General features: G+C 36.9%; 1 protein-coding gene and 1 pseudogene across 2 annotated transcripts in view; both read right to left on the reverse strand.

Annotated features, from left to right (window-relative positions):
- Positions 1 to 15,828, reverse strand: part of Ccdc30 (coiled-coil domain containing 30) — a 120,757-nt gene that overhangs the window by 88,317 nt on the left and 16,612 nt on the right. For both annotated transcript variants that reach the window (XM_074080424.1, XM_074080423.1), the window contains exons 2-5: positions 15,204 to 15,397; positions 11,469 to 11,558; positions 9,779 to 9,932; positions 1,236 to 1,307 (exon numbers count right to left, since the gene is read on the reverse strand). In XM_074080424.1, the coding sequence (XP_073936525.1) occupies positions 1,236 to 1,307; positions 9,779 to 9,932; positions 11,469 to 11,558; positions 15,204 to 15,397 (510 nt within the window). The remainder of the gene's footprint in view (positions 1 to 1,235; positions 1,308 to 9,778; positions 9,933 to 11,468; positions 11,559 to 15,203; positions 15,398 to 15,828) is intronic.
- LOC141425072 (U1 spliceosomal RNA) lies at positions 6,980 to 7,158 on the reverse strand (annotated as a pseudogene).

Below are 15,828 nucleotides of genomic sequence, written 5' to 3' on the forward strand. Positions count from 1 at the left end.
CACTATGGTTGTGTTTTTAGTTTTATTCATTTTAGCTCTTTTAAAAATATCTCTTTCTTCTTGCTTTGGATTTAATATGCTCTTCTTATTCTGGGTTTTTAGGTGTAAGCTGAGATTATTTTTTGTCCTTTCTTGGTTTTTAGCAAACAGTAAATACTATAAGATTCTCTCCAGTAGCTGCCTTCCACAAATGTTGACAGTGTCATGTTTTCATTTTCTTCAATTCAAAATATCTTGTGATGTCTTTTGCAATTCTCCCTGTGAGGACGCAGGCTATTTGGAAGTATCTTGTTCAATTTCTAAATATTTGGGGACTTTCTAAATCCTTCTGTTATTGATTTTTAGTTTAATTCCATTATGTCACAGACAGAATCTCTGTGATTTCAGTTCTTCTGCAGAGATCTGTTTTATGGCCCAGGATGGTCTCTCTTGGTGTTTCATGTTCCATGGGTACATGAAAAGAATGTGAGTTCTGGTGGAGTAAAAATATCAATTGAGTTGTGTTGGTTGATAGTATTTTTAAGTCTTTGATATCCTTATGGATTTTTGTCTGATTACTTGCTCTATAAATTATTTAAAAAGCAGTATTCACTTTATAGTATGAATACATTTTTGGAAAGGAAGGAATAACTAATTTGGGAATTATTTTAAACTGATAGCTATATTTTAATTATTTTTGTAGTTATTAAACACTTAAATTTTGTTATATTATTAATAGTTGATAGAATTTTTATATATTTCACCAAATGAATAATGTCAATTCCAAGTCTATAGGCTTCCAGCAAACAAGTATGTGTGAAGTATTATTAAGTGTATTATATGGTCCCTTGGTCTCAAAGATCTGAAAATATATATTTGTGCTGATCACAGGTTTTGGAGTTAAGCATCTAAGGATTCAAATACCAGTTCTACCATTTAATGTAGCTATTGGATAACTCATTTAACCTTGTCATGACTCAGTTTCCTTGTGTATAAAATGGAGATAATTGTACTCACTACTTGGAATTGTTGTGAGGATTAGAGATAATACATGAAAGGTTGCTGGCAGGGTACCTGTCACTTAGTAAGTAATGTTGGTGGCAGTAGAAATAGAAGTAGTAGCAACAGCAATAGTAATACTTATTATTTTAAGTATTAGGTAATATTTCTTAAAACATTACTTAATATGCATTACACTATTGTCTAACCTATTACTTTCAAGTGTTAATATTATTTTATCTGCTAGAATGACTCACCATTTTCTTTCAGTTTTATCAGATTTTCTTTCAGTTTCTCAATTTCTAGTCGAGCCTTCTCAAGTGCAGAATCTAAAACAAAAAAAGGAAGAAGGGTTGGCAGGGTGGCTCAAGTGGTAGAGCTCCTGCTCAGCAAGCGTGAAGCCCTGAGTTCAAACCCCTGAACTGCCAAAAAAAACTCCATAAAAAAAGAAAGCGAACATTTGTGTAAGAAGGAAATGATTAGTATAATAAGCACATTTCAAACTAACTTTTCTCTCTTTGAATGCTGTCATGTAACTAACTGTGCTTTGAATTTCAGCATAAATATCACCTCCTCAAGGAAGCTTTGTTGTATTTCCATCTTAGAACTGCACCTGGTGTATTCCCCTATCACTGAACATTGGCCCATAATTGCATTTCTGTTTCTGTCTCAAGATTACATGCTGAAGAGTTTGGACCACTGTAAGTAACAGGAATAGCTGAAAGTTTCTAAAGCATGGTACCATCTATTTAGTAAGAACTAATTTAAACTTCCATCAATAAAACAATCATGCATCACTTAACAATTGAGCTATGTTCTGAGAAACCATTGTTCGGTAGGTGATTTTGTTGTACAAACATCATAGAGTACACTTACGCAAAGTAAAATGTATACAATGTAATTAGGTGATGTATTCTTATGGGACTTCCATTGTGCATAAGTTCTGTCATTGACTAAAATGTGACTATGTGGTATATGACTATATTGAGAATTTTGCCAATAGCTACTAGAAATGACAAAATAACAGAATTTCAGGAAACAACTTTTGGAACTATTCAAGAATTGTATGAGAATAGCTGAATGATATTTAGGAAGACATGGGTATTGGAGTGGATTGGATTTGGATTCTCTCCTTTGCCTTCTGTGGTCGCCTCATCACCAGTGATAGATTGGTGGATCTACCGTGTCAGAATGAAGGATCTTCTACAAGCAAGAGAGAAACATGAATTTTATAAGAGGTCATTCCTAATCACAGAGTGAGTACATTGGCACAAGTGGCATATTTTACAATACCCATGACACTAAGGTTCTTGGAGTAAGTTCCACTGTAATCTACCAGGTTCATCTAAAACTACATTCCAAACTATAGCAATGCTATTACTGCTGCTAGAGTCAGATATATTAACCAGTATGATAAACCTGCAAAGTGGACACTAGTATTTTCACATTCTAGGTGAGATAAGAAAGGCTCAGGAAAACTAAGCAATTTGCTTGATGGCAGTGTGGCTAGGATGTGAACCTAGCTCTGTTTTCATTGTGGCAGAGATGTGAGATTAGCTTCTGTTTTGCTGAAAAAGTAGCTTTTCAATGTATTCCTCTGTGGAAGAAGGAGAGTAGAATGACTGCAGGTGAAAAGAATGTTCCAGGAAGAATAGCATGAGTAAAGGAGAAGGAGGTAGAATGGAACAAGGAGGAGACAGGTGGTAGGAGAAAGCAATGAGTGTTCTGGGAATTACCCATGGTCTAATGCTGCTTATGTCAGTGGTGCAAAGGATTAGGGGAATCGTGGGTACAAACCAGATAGACAGGCAGAAGACAAACTAGAAAAGCCTTATTTGCTCCACAAGAGATCAAAATCTATGTAAGCCAAGATTTTCCAAACTGTTTTTTATGAATCTTTAAGTTCTGAGGAGGTACTTCAGATGGTCAGAAAACATTTTATTTGATATCCATTGTTTTTAAACCTACTTTTAGAATGATACACAGCCAAATATATTATCTGACGAACTTAAATAGTAATAGAAACCACCAAATTACTTAAGCCTCTTCTGCCAGATTAGCTTCTCTTGCCATGTCTGTGCTGAAATTTGAAAACTGTTGCTTTCCATTAGTCCTCTGAAACTAGTATGTTCCTAAAACTGTATTGGTTGTCATTTTTAGAGTTTTTATTGGATTCACAATTTTATTTTCTAAGTCTAGTTCTTTTTTTTTTCAGTACTTGGACTTGAACTCAGGGCCTGCACCCTGAGACACTCTACCAGTCCTTTTTTGTGAAGGGTTTTTTTTTTTGAGATAGGGTCTCATGAACTATTTGCCCAAGCTGGCCTCAAACCTCAATTCTCCATGTCTCTGCCTCTTGAGTAGCTAGGATTACAGGCGTGAGCCACTGGTGCCTATCCTAAGTCTAGTTTTTAAAGTAGATATTTTTTGGTTGGCCCTAATTTTTTTAATGTGACACCAAAAAAGACTAGCAATGAAAGACTAAAAGAGAAGTGGAACTGCATGAAATAAAAACCTTTTGCACATTGAAGGACACAATCCACAGTATGAAAATGCATGGAATTGGAGGAAGGATTTGCAAATCATCTAGCAGATGAGATTAAGATGCAGAATATATGTTTTTAAAAGCCTACAACTCAAAAACAATAAAAAATAACAAAAGCTGGTTAAGAAATGGGAGAAGGATTGAATAGACATTTCTTTAAAGAAGATATACAAACAGCTGATAGACACACAAATGACTAGTGATCACTAGTCATTGGGGAAATTCAAAACCACAGTGAATACTACTTCACACCCATTACGATGGCTATTACAAAAAAAAAAATAACAAGCAAGAGAAAATAACAAGGGTTGGCAAGGATATTGAAAACTGGAGCCTTAATATAATTCTAGTAGGAATGTAAAATAGTAGGACCAGTATGGAAGATGGGAGAGAGATTCTAGAGATTTGTTCTTTTTTTGTTGCTCCTAGAAAAACATAGTCTTGGGAAGCATAGCTGAGAGAGGAGTGGAGTGGAGCCATGAAAAAAGTGGTGTGGCTCAGTCTTAGATTCAAAACTCTACCTGATCTGCATGTCAGGTCCTGCCAATGACATTTCTGCAGGGTCCAGAATTTCCAGGCAGAAGAGCTATCCTACATATTTTTAAACTTTTTTTTGTAGCACTGGGGTTGAACTCAGGTTCAACTTTCTAGGCAGCTGCTCTACCACTTGGGCCATGCCACTGGTCCTTTTTGCTTTGGTTATTTGGAGATAGGTCTCACTTTATGCCCAGCCAGCCTGGACTGTGATCCTCCTATTTGTGCTTCCTGTGTAGCTGGGATGACAGGTGGATGGAGTCTCATGGACTTTTTGTCCAGGCTGGATTGGAACCACAGTCCTCCTGATCTTTACCTCCCAAATAGCTAAAATTACAGGTGTGAGCCACTGTACCCAGCCTGTTTTTTTTTTTTTCTTTTGACACAGACACTCATTGTATAACTCACTATATAGCCCTGGCTGACCTCAAACTCCCAGTTCTCCTGCCTTAGCTGGGATTCAGCCACGCCCCACCACATCCCACCCAGGGTGTGTATTGAGGTCTGGTAACATGCACTTTTGGCCTAGAAGCTACCAAAACGCTAAACTCTCAAAAGAAATGCAGGTATTCAGCATAAACCACATTATTTGTACAAACAGCTTGGGCATAGCGAGCCATTGTTTTCAGTTAGGGAAAAGTGGGAACCCTCCCCAAATCTAAGACCCCAGATGTCAGTCAAGGGCTAACCTTAGCACCAGGCTTTTTTTTTTTTTTTTAATACTAGTACTATGAACAATTCTACATTTAATATTTTGAGAAATTGCCAAATTGCTTTCCAAAGTATTGACACCATTTTTATAGTCCTGCCAACAATATACAAGGTTCCCATTTCTCCCTATCCTTGCCAATGCATATCTTTGTGTGTCTTTCTTATTATCACCATCCTAGAGGGTGTGAAGTGGTATGTCATTGTGGGTTTGTTTAGCCTTTCCCTAATGACTACTCTGTTCACAATCTTCTTAAAAATGTATGAATATTAATTATACACATTTATGGTGTGAATGTGATATTTTGATGTATGTTTACCTTGTGCAATGATCGTATGCAGCTAAGTAATCTACCCATCACTTCACAAATGTATCATTTTTGTGATGAGAGTCACTGAGCATCTCTTCCTGTGACTGTTGGTCATTCACATATCTTCTCTGGAAATATGTCTACTCAAATCTTTTGCCCATTTTTTCATAGTTCATTATTTGTTATTAAACTATAAGAATTCTGGCTGGGTATTGGTGGCTCACGCCTGTAACCCTAGCTACTTGGGAGGCTGAGATCAGGAGATCGCGGTTCAAGGCCAGCCCAGGCAAATAATTTGTGAGATTCCATCTCCAAAATAACCAGAGTAAAAAATGGACTAGAGGTGTGGCTCAAGCAGTAGAGTGCCTGTTTTGCAAGTGTGAAGGCCTGAGCTCAAACCCCATTTCCACCAAAAAAGAATTCCAGATATGTTCCCTGTCAAAATCATGATTTGCAAATATTTTCTCCTAGTCATTTTCTTATGGTATCTTTTGAGGTGCAAAAGTTGTGACTTTTTTTTTCTTAGACAAGATTTCACTGTGTAGTCCAGGCTAGCCTAGAATTCAAGATCCTCCTGCCTCAGCCTCCTGACTTCTGGTATTACAGACATGCATTACCACACATGACTTTAAATTTTTATCAAGTATAAATTTTTAGTTCTTCTCATCACTTTTACTTTTGGTGTTGAATCCAACATATGAACATATAACCCAATATAATGAAGATTTATTACTATGTTTTCTTCTGAATCTTATAATTTTAATTCTCATATTTAGCTCTAGTCTATTTTGAGTTAATTTCCTTATAGGTGTGAAGTAGGGGCCTGAATTATTTTGAAGCAAATCCCACTTACCACATTATTCATAGTTAAATAGGAACTCGTTTTAAACATAAACTCATGCCATTATATGAGATTACGAAATTTAACAGTTCCTTAGTTCATATATCCAGCAAGTATTAAAATTTCTACTCATTGATGAACATTAAAAATTTGTATGAATCAGATCCCAGAGCTGATGGCTCATGCCTGTAATCCTAGCTGCTCAGGAGGCAGAGATCAGGGGGATTGTGGTTTGAAGCCAGCCTGGGCAAACAGTTCGTGAGACCCTATTTCAAAACCCCAACATAAAAAAGTGCTGTGGAGTAGCTCAAGGTGAAGGCCCTGAGTTCAAACCCCTGTTCTACCAAAAAATAAAAAAAATAGGACCCAATAAAGGCCACATGTAATAATTGGTTAATATTTATTAAATCTTTTTAAATTCATCTTTTTTCTTGATACTAATTTATTGCAGAATACTTTAAATATTTTCTTGAGATATAGTCTTCTGATATAGCCCAGGCTGGCCTGGAACTCGAGATCCTCCTGCCTTGGCTTCCCAAGAACTGGGATTACGGTTAGGAACCACCACACTCGGCTACTCTACACCTTGCATATGAATTCTTTTTATTTTTTTGGTGGGACATGGGTTTGAACTCAGGCCTTCACACTTGCAAAGCAAGTGCTCTACTGCTTGAACCACACCTCCAGTCCATTTTGCTCTGGTTATTTTGGAGATGGAGGTCTTGTGAACTATTTGCCCAGGCTGGCTTCAAACCTCAATCCTCCTGCTCTTAGCCTCCCAAGTAGCTAAGATTACAGAGATAAGCCACCAGCACCTGGCTTCTTTTTATTCTTGAAAACTATATTTATTAATAATTAAAAATTTTCATTTCTATCCAAAATTTTGATGTGATAAAGAGAGAGCTAGATAATAAGCTAAAATTAAGCCTTTTGTTTAAAAAGTTTACAGAAACAAGTAAGCTAATATTTGGAAACAGTATCCCATAACACATTCATGGAAACTAATTCTGTCTATAAGTAGATGACTCAGAAAGTTGCACTGAGGGCAAACATAGATGCTACATAGGACATTCTTTTTTTTTTTTTTCCACGAAGCAGTCCCCCACTACCACAAATTATGCAGTCGAGTTTCCCACATTTGGGGAAATCGCAGGGGTCAGCACAACCGGAGTGCAATTGATAAGCCTCGCCCTGGGAAAACCACCTTCATGATCATGGTATCTCCCCTGCCAGGTAAGTATGCTACATAGGACATTCTGAAAGGACTTGCTCACTCAGCTTCCCAGCAGCCCCAGTCTCATTGTGGAGACTGCTTCCTATTGACAGTTGAGGATCTAACATATCAAGCACCTGCTGATGAAACCAGCTGCCATATGATTGGGGGTCATGTGCAAATGTGACTAAGAGTGCTGGGTGCCCTGCTGCTGGGTGCCCTGGTCTTCCTCTCACCTTCACTACTGCAAGTAGCACAGGCTGACTCTCATCAGACTCACATGATCCATTTTCTTTTTTTAAAAAATTGGGTTTATGGAATCATTAAATTTATATACAGTAAAACTCACCTTTTAAGTATACAATTTGAGGTTAGATTTGGTGGTATGTACCTATAATCCCAACTATCCAGGAGGTAGAGACAGGGGGCTCTCATTTGAGGCCAGACCAGGGAAAGTTAGTGTGAAACCCTATCTGAAAAACAAATTAAAAAAGCAAAAGGACTGGGGATAAGGCTCAAGTGGTAGAGCACTTGCCTAGCAAGCATAAGGCCCTGAGTTCAAGTCCCTGTACCACAAAAAGAGGGTGTGTGTATGTGAGTATATAGTTTGATGAATTTTAACAAAGATATACAATTTCATACCTACTAATCCAATCAGAATATATTTTCATCATCCTGATAAAAATTTGTGTTCACTGTTTAAAATACATCCTTAACAAATTCTAAACCCTTCTGATATTTGTTTTTAATCACATAATTAATTTGGTATACTCATTACTATTCTATACATGTAACATTTTTTAGATGTTCATGATTTTAAAGTAAACTACATATTGTATTTGAAAAAGAGTTGGGCCGGGTGCCTGTAGCTTACGCCTGTAAACCTACCTACTCTGGAGGCAGAGATCAGGAGGGTCCCAGTTCTAGGCCAGCCTGGGCAAAAAGTGAGACCCTGTCTCAAAAATACCCAACACAAAGAAGGGCTGGAGGAGTGGCTCAAGTGATAGAGCTCCTGCTTAGCATGCATGGGGCCCTGAGTTCAAACCCAATACTGCTAAAAGAAAGAGTCTAATTTCTTTAATCACAAATTATAAACATGGAAAGGAGATAACAAAAAAATTTAAATTTTATACTAAAATCAATATAGTTTAGGCAAAAATTTAAATATAAACAATGAAACCATAAAAATACCAAAACCCAAACAAACTGGGTAAACATTTTCAATATTTTTTCCCACTGCTAACTCTGTGTTGTCCCTCCCCCGTTTTCAGTAATCTTATACTGAAAAAAAAAAGCATTTCCACATGAAAACCCAGAGAGATAAAGAACAACTCAGTTAAACCTGACTTGATGAATATTAGCATTCCTGTATAGCCAAATAACAATAACAAAATAACATTCATAACCCACAAAGACTCATATTTAGAATATATACAGAATTCCTACAAACTAATTAAACAACAATACAATGCAATAAAAAATATACAAGAGAATTGAACAGGAACTTCACAAAATGGTATGTCACAACGAGCAGCAACAATAGCAAACATGAAAGTTTTCAACTTCATTAGTCATCAAAGAAACACAAAGGCATGCCACTACTCCACACTACTGCACACTCACCCGAGACATAAAGTTAGAGAGAATGACAATATCAAGTATTGACAATGAAGGTGTAGCCACAAAAATCTCATGTACAACTGAGAAGAGCTTGAATTAGTGCAACTACAGTCTTGTATTGCAAAATGACATCTTGGTCAACACAGACTTCATATTATGGTGGTCTCATAAGATTATAATGCCTAGTGACATTGTAGCCAACTTAGTTTATATAAATATACTTCATGATATGCACATAGCAAGGAAATTGCCTCACAGCATAGTTCTTAGAACAAGTCCATGTCATTCCATATGACTGCACTTTGGAAAAACAAAGCAGGACATGCCCATCACCCTTTGGCCCAGGATTTCTCTTCTTATCCCAATTAGGAATGTGTAAATAAGAACATTAAAAGATATGTGTGAAAATATTCACAGCAGGAAAATTCATGATAGACCCAAACTGGAAACAACATGAATATCTAGCTATAGTAGAATGGATAAATAAATTGTAATATGTTTATTAATGAATATTGCAAAAGCAAGAGTAACAAACTACTATGTGCCACAATGTGAAAGAATCTCACAAACGTAAAATTGAGCAAGAGAAGCAAACCAACGAATACACTGTGCATGTGGTCAAAGCTCAGAAATAATGTTCAAAGTCAGGACAGTGGTTGTATTGGGTGAGGAGGGAAGAGGTAGAGCTAGGGAGAAGGAATAAAGGGACTCTGGGATGCTGGGAATTCCATGTCACACTTCTGAGTTGTGTACTTCTGGACAGGTAGGTTATGCTTATGCATCAGTAAAAATTTCTGGACGTAGGGTTGGGGCATGGCTCAAGTGGTAGAGCGCTTGCCTAGCAAACGTGAGGCCCTGAGTTCAAACTCCAGTACCACCAAAACAAAAAAATTCTAGACATTGTAGAAGATGAGGCAATTTATCAGACTTCTAAAAGAGTTATCTCTCAGGTTACTCACATTCCACCTTGGGAAAAGATCATTAAATTTAAAACACAGCCAGAAATGTCCTCTGGAAGCTCAGCTCACCTAATCTGCTCTGTTCTTTCTCCTTCACTTGCAGTTCATGGCTGAGCCTCCGGATTTCCTCTTGGGCCATCCCCAACCTCTTCACTACATGTTCCACACCTCTCTCTAGGCAGTTTTGTGATGTTTGATCTTTATCCGGATCTTCATGATGAGGCTAAAATAATACTACTGTTTGTAATTTTACAAAGCTAGCAAATGTATTCTTATGACATCCTGCTATTTACAGTAATGCTTAAAAGCCAGTAAAGAAAAGTAGCAAACAATGTTTCATTTGCATGCATTTCTTTTATTAGGTTGTTGATTGCTTTTGACTTGTAAACAGGTAATTTGATATGGTTCAACCTAACGTACTTAAGAGAGTGTTTATACAAAACTAATTTAAGCATAAAAACAAGTATTATCTGGAAGAAAGGAGAGACAATACTCCCCTTTTATACAGCAATTAAATACAGTGTATAAAATGCTTTCATATTAAGTATTTCATTTAATTTCAAAGTACGCACACACTTAAGGCTCAAATCATATTTAGAGCTCCTCTTCTGTAATTATTCTTAAAGATTTTAAAAGCTGAGAAATTCAGTCTCAATTATATTTTGCTTTTGATCCTCAAGGGGATGAATATTATATAAATATAATAATTACACAATTTTTTCTGAGATAAAAAAAACCAAAATACCACTTACATATCAAAACCACTTTGAGCATATTAATATATTTCTTTGCAGTATTTTTTATTCAATTACATTTTTTACATAGTCTGTATGCCAATCTATGTGAAGTTCCTGCCTGGCCTTTCGTGGGGGCGTGGGGTCCCAGGGATTAAACTAAGAACCCTGCATGTGCAAGCACTCTACCACTTGAACTATACCCCACCCTTTGGCTACTATTCTGTTTTTAAGATAGGGTCTTGCTAACTTTTCCTGGCTGGTATTGGACTGCAGTTCTCCGGTCTTGCCTACTAAGTATTTAGGATTATAGAGGCCACCATGCCTGGCCCTCTCTGACTTTTTAATTTAACATGATAGCAGTAAAATACTTCTATATTGCTATACAGATTTTGCAATCATTTTTAAAGCTATTAACATTCCAGAGCAGGTATAACATCATTCATATAATTACTTTAACATTTGAGTAGCTTCTAATTTTTGCTATTGAAAATAATACTGTGATGCAATTTCATCCACACATATTATTTATTTACCTGGGGTTACTCCCCATGGTTAAATTCTCAGTATACACTTTATTTACCTGATTTAACTCTTCATATCATTTCCTCTGGCAAAAATAATAAACTCTAGGGCTGGCAGAGTGGCTCAAGTGGTGGAGTGCCTTCTAGCAAGCATGAGGCCCTGAGTTCAAACAGCGACTCTCTGGACCTCAGCATCCTGAGAAGCTAGGATTATAGACATGAGCCACTGGTGCCCGGCTCCACTGTAATTTCTTAAAGGTTATAATGAACATGGATTCTTCACATTTTGACATATTCAATAAAAAGAAGTTACTGTGTTAAATGGGTGATTGGCTTTTTTCCTCAATTTTTGTGATATATTTGTAACACTTTTATGCAAAATTTGATCATTCTTATCATATGAACCTATACATTTTAATGTATTCAGACAAATTCAGATAAAAGCTGATTTGTAATTAGCTACTATTACTAAGTAGAGGATTGTATTTTTTTTTTTTTTACCTCACTCAGATTGTTTTCAGACAGCTGTCCAGGTTCTTGATGTTTCTGATGTTCTCTGTGTAGAGGCTGGTGGATTTGTTCATATTTCTCCTTAACAAAAAAATTAAGAAATAAATGACATATCAGTCTTCAAGAATGAAAATGTCATTTACACCCCCCAAAAATTCAATAACCATTTTATGAGGCTAGACTATGCATTTTCAATGAGGCAATATTGATTCTTTTTTGGACGGGAGGTGAACTCATGGCTTTGCACTTGCAAAGCAGACATTCTATCGCTTGAGCCACACTGCCAGTCCATTTTGCTCTGGTTATTTTGGAGATGGAGCCTTGGCCTCAAAACATAATCCTCTTGATCTCAGCCTCCCAAGTAGCTAGGATGACAGGAGGGTACCCTGCTGCAATATTGGTTCTTAAAGGATAAAAAAAATCCATATTCTTTTAAGAAATGCCTACAGAACAAAAACAGATGCATAGTAAATCTGTAGCATTAAAGTTTCACTTGAGAGTGATTAAGAAAAAAATTACCTAAATTGTTTTCTTATAGAGGCAATAGTGAAGAAAAAAACCACAGGGCTTGATAGTAAAACCTGACAAAGATAAAAATTAAAACACAGCCCTGTCATACAACTCTGCCACTCTACTCTTAGACAAATATATCAAAGAGAAATGAAAGCATATGCCCACATAAAGACATACATATGCTATAGCAAATTTAACTAAAAAATCACAAGGCAAAAAGCACTTATAAACACAGACACAAAAATCTTAAAATTCTATCAAATCTAATAATTTTTGGAAATAGCATATCATGAACAAGATGGATTTATTCCATGTATGCAAGGTAGTTATGGAAGAATAGATGAATGAAATTATGACATTAACAGATTAAATCATTTCATCATTTTAATCAATGACTATAGAAAGTTTTTTATAAAATTCAGCATTGATTCTTGCTTTTGGTGGTACTGCTAAAATATTTTTAGGAATTTGAACAAAGTAGGAATAAAAGACAATTTTCTTTTTTGTGAATTGATATATTTTAAAATCAATTTTCTAATTTTATTAGCATATAATAGCACAAAGGGACACACTGATATTTACATATGTGTAAATATACAATATATTAAAAGACAACTTTCTTAATAAAGTTCTCTAAAGAGAACTTAAAGAGTATCATTTTAAAAAGGCTTCATGGACTGGCAGAATGACTCAAGTGGTCGAGTGACTGTCTAGCAAGCGGGAGGCTTGTCAGTACTACCAAAAAACCCTAAGTCTGAAGATATCAAGAGTTGAGGAGGAGCAAAGGTCCTCTCCATACACTGCTGGTGCCAGTGTAAGTAGGTGCCACTACCTTAACAGACGGTTTGACATTATATGGTCAAGGTGAAGGCTTACATACTCCACAGTTCCCTAAACCTTGGAGGGTGTACCACCTAGGCATGCGCCCTGCCCAACTGCATGCACTGGGACGTGTAGGTAAGAATATTCATAACTGCAAAACAGGCTACAGCATGTTCATAAAAAGATACAAGCTGAAACAACCCAAACCAATGTAGACTTGATAGTGCCATATAGTCACACAATGGAACGACATTTACCAATGACAAGCAGTTAAGGACATGTCATGTTTTGGACAAGCATTTTCTAAAATTGATTCCTTTTATATAATGTTGAAAAATAGGCAAAAGCATTTGTATTTTTCTACTAATTTACATAAATGGAATTAAGGACTATATACTCATTTTGTCTGGTTTCTTCAGATAGTTATTTTGGGATTTTAAAAAATCCACTTTGTTGTGTGCTTATTCTTTTTATTACTAAGCAATATTCCATTGCATGGGGCTATACATTCATCTGTTCATGAGCATTTGGGCTGTTTCTGGTTTCCAGCTATTACAATGAAAGCTTCTCTCACATGTAAAAGTCTTCATGTGGGCATGTAATTTCACTTCTCTTTGGTTAACACCCAGGTATGGAATGGCAGAGATGTATGACAGAAGTCTGTTTAACTTCTTAAGAGAATGTCAAACTACCTTTCAAAGTAGTTGTATCATTTTATATTCCAATGTGTAGAGCATGAGAATTTCGGTTGATTGACATGCTCACCAACTTGATATGGTTAGTCTTTTAAAGTTTAGAGTGACTTTTTAAAAACATGAACCAGATCACATTAATTCTCCTTGTAAAATCATTTAGACTCTTCAGATCATCTACACAAAGTCAATCCTTTGCTCATTCAAAAATATATTTATGCCTGTTGTGAGGTCCAGGAACACTTATAGATACCAAGTCAGACTCTTCAGCTTAGCATAGGGTTTCACCATGACGTGATTCCTGAAAATATCTCCAGTTATGTCTGTCAGCACTCACTCACATGAACCTTGTAGTAGCCACTTTGCCAGAAATGCCTTTCCCAGCATCTCTGCCTGCTTTAACACCAATCAGCTTTCAAAACACTCAACATCACTGCCTCTGGAAGCCTTTTCTGGTCCCCTGCCCATCCTGACTTAGCCCTTCCTTGGAGTTTCCTAGCCTCTGTGCCTTATTCAGCAAAGAACTGTCCACCCCCAAACTCTAACCATTGGTTTATCTCTTCCTCTATCAGTGTGTAAATTCCTTGCAAGTCCTGATCATGTCTAGTGTTTCTGTATCTACTAGCGTAAAGCCTGGCACATGAAAAGTTCTCAATAAATAATAATAATGCAGAGAAATAAGCCTGAAGTAATCTATACCGCAAATACATGATTTTATTCTCATGATCATTCTGTGGAGTAGTTGACTTGATCTCAGATTTTACAGACGAGGAAATTGAGGCTCACAGAAGTTAATTAACTTGTTTAAGGTCATACTGCTCACAAGTGGCAGAGGAGGTCTATCTAAATGCAAAGGCTGCATTTTCTTTTCAGCCTTGGGGTTTGAACTCAGGGCCTTGCACTTGCTAGGCAGGCCATCTACCTCTTGAGTCACACCTCTAGCCTTTCTGCTTTGAGTTTTCACCTAGGGAGCAGGCTTGGATTGCAGGGCTCTTACCTGTCTCCCTCGTAATTGGGAGTAGAGACATGAACCACCCTGCCTGCCTTATTTGTTGAGATATAGTCTCTCTAACTTTTTGCCTGGACTGGCCTCTAACTGTGATCCTCCCAATATCTGCCTCCTGAGTAGCTTGTGATTATTTTGAAGGAACTTTTTTTTTTTTTAAACATAGCACAACTATACACTCAAGGGTGAACGTGGGTGAATTTTTTGCTTTAGGTTACTTTTCAGATAGAGGCTCTAGCTTTGTTCCCAGGTAGGCCCCAGACCTTAATCTTACTACCTCCACCACCCAGGTAGCTGGGATTACAGACATGAACAACCACTCCTGGCCCAAAGACTGTATTCTTTTTTATTTTATTTGGTAGTACTGAGGTTTGAACTCAGGGCTTCATGCTTGCTAGGCAAGCACTCTACCACTTGAGCCATTCTTACAGCCCTTTTACATGTTGGGTATTTTTTGAGATAGGGTCTCGCAAACTATTTCCCTGGGCTCGTTTCAAACCATGATCCTCCTAATCTCTGCCTCCTGAGTAGCTAGGATTACAGGTGTGAGTCACTAAAGCCTGGTTCCAAGCCTGTATTCTTAAGCATGATTCAACTGGATTCCTGATATTTTAATGAATGAATAATTCAGTAAGTAGATGAATTTAAAACTGACCTGTCTTGTATTCAATTATCTAGTTAATTTTGGAATACCTGGGGAAATTCTTCCCATAGATTACTGCTCATCTGTGCTTGAGACTCTGGCTTGGAGTCCAACAGCTCCAATTTCTCCAGCAGTGTATTTCTCTCTACCAGTAAGTATGCAGTCTGTTCCCTGGGGCTGCCCACAGCTATTTTGGACAAGCCTTCTTGACACAACATTTCTTCAGCTTCATTTATTTGGGCTTCTGTTAGGAAGAAATAACAGCAAAGTGTTAAAAGAAATGTACACAAATAACTGTTGTTATGAGATACTGAGAAAGTTCCTAATTCAGTTTTAAGAATTAATTTAAAAAATGAGTGATACTGATGCTACCACTCTACTCCCTCTCTCTCCAAGATGCTTGCAAGTTTGCAGAAACAAAAAATAGTGGGAAAAGGTTCCCCAATGCAGTAGATACTCTCCCTGCTGCACAGGTTTTAAATTTTCATTTAATTAAAGGAAAGGGAAATTGTATTAGGTCCTCACATAGTTTTATTAGGGACCCAAATTTGAGTTTAGTTCATATCTTTATTGTTGTCTTATTGAACATGTATTATGTGGCACATATTGTACTAAGTGCAAACTTAGGAGAGGGGCTGAGTCACAGAGGTTAGGCATGGGACCAGAAAACGTTTC

This window comes from Castor canadensis, chromosome 7, assembly GCF_047511655.1.
Source record: "Castor canadensis chromosome 7, mCasCan1.hap1v2, whole genome shotgun sequence".
NCBI lineage: Eukaryota > Metazoa > Chordata > Mammalia > Rodentia > Castoridae > Castor > Castor canadensis.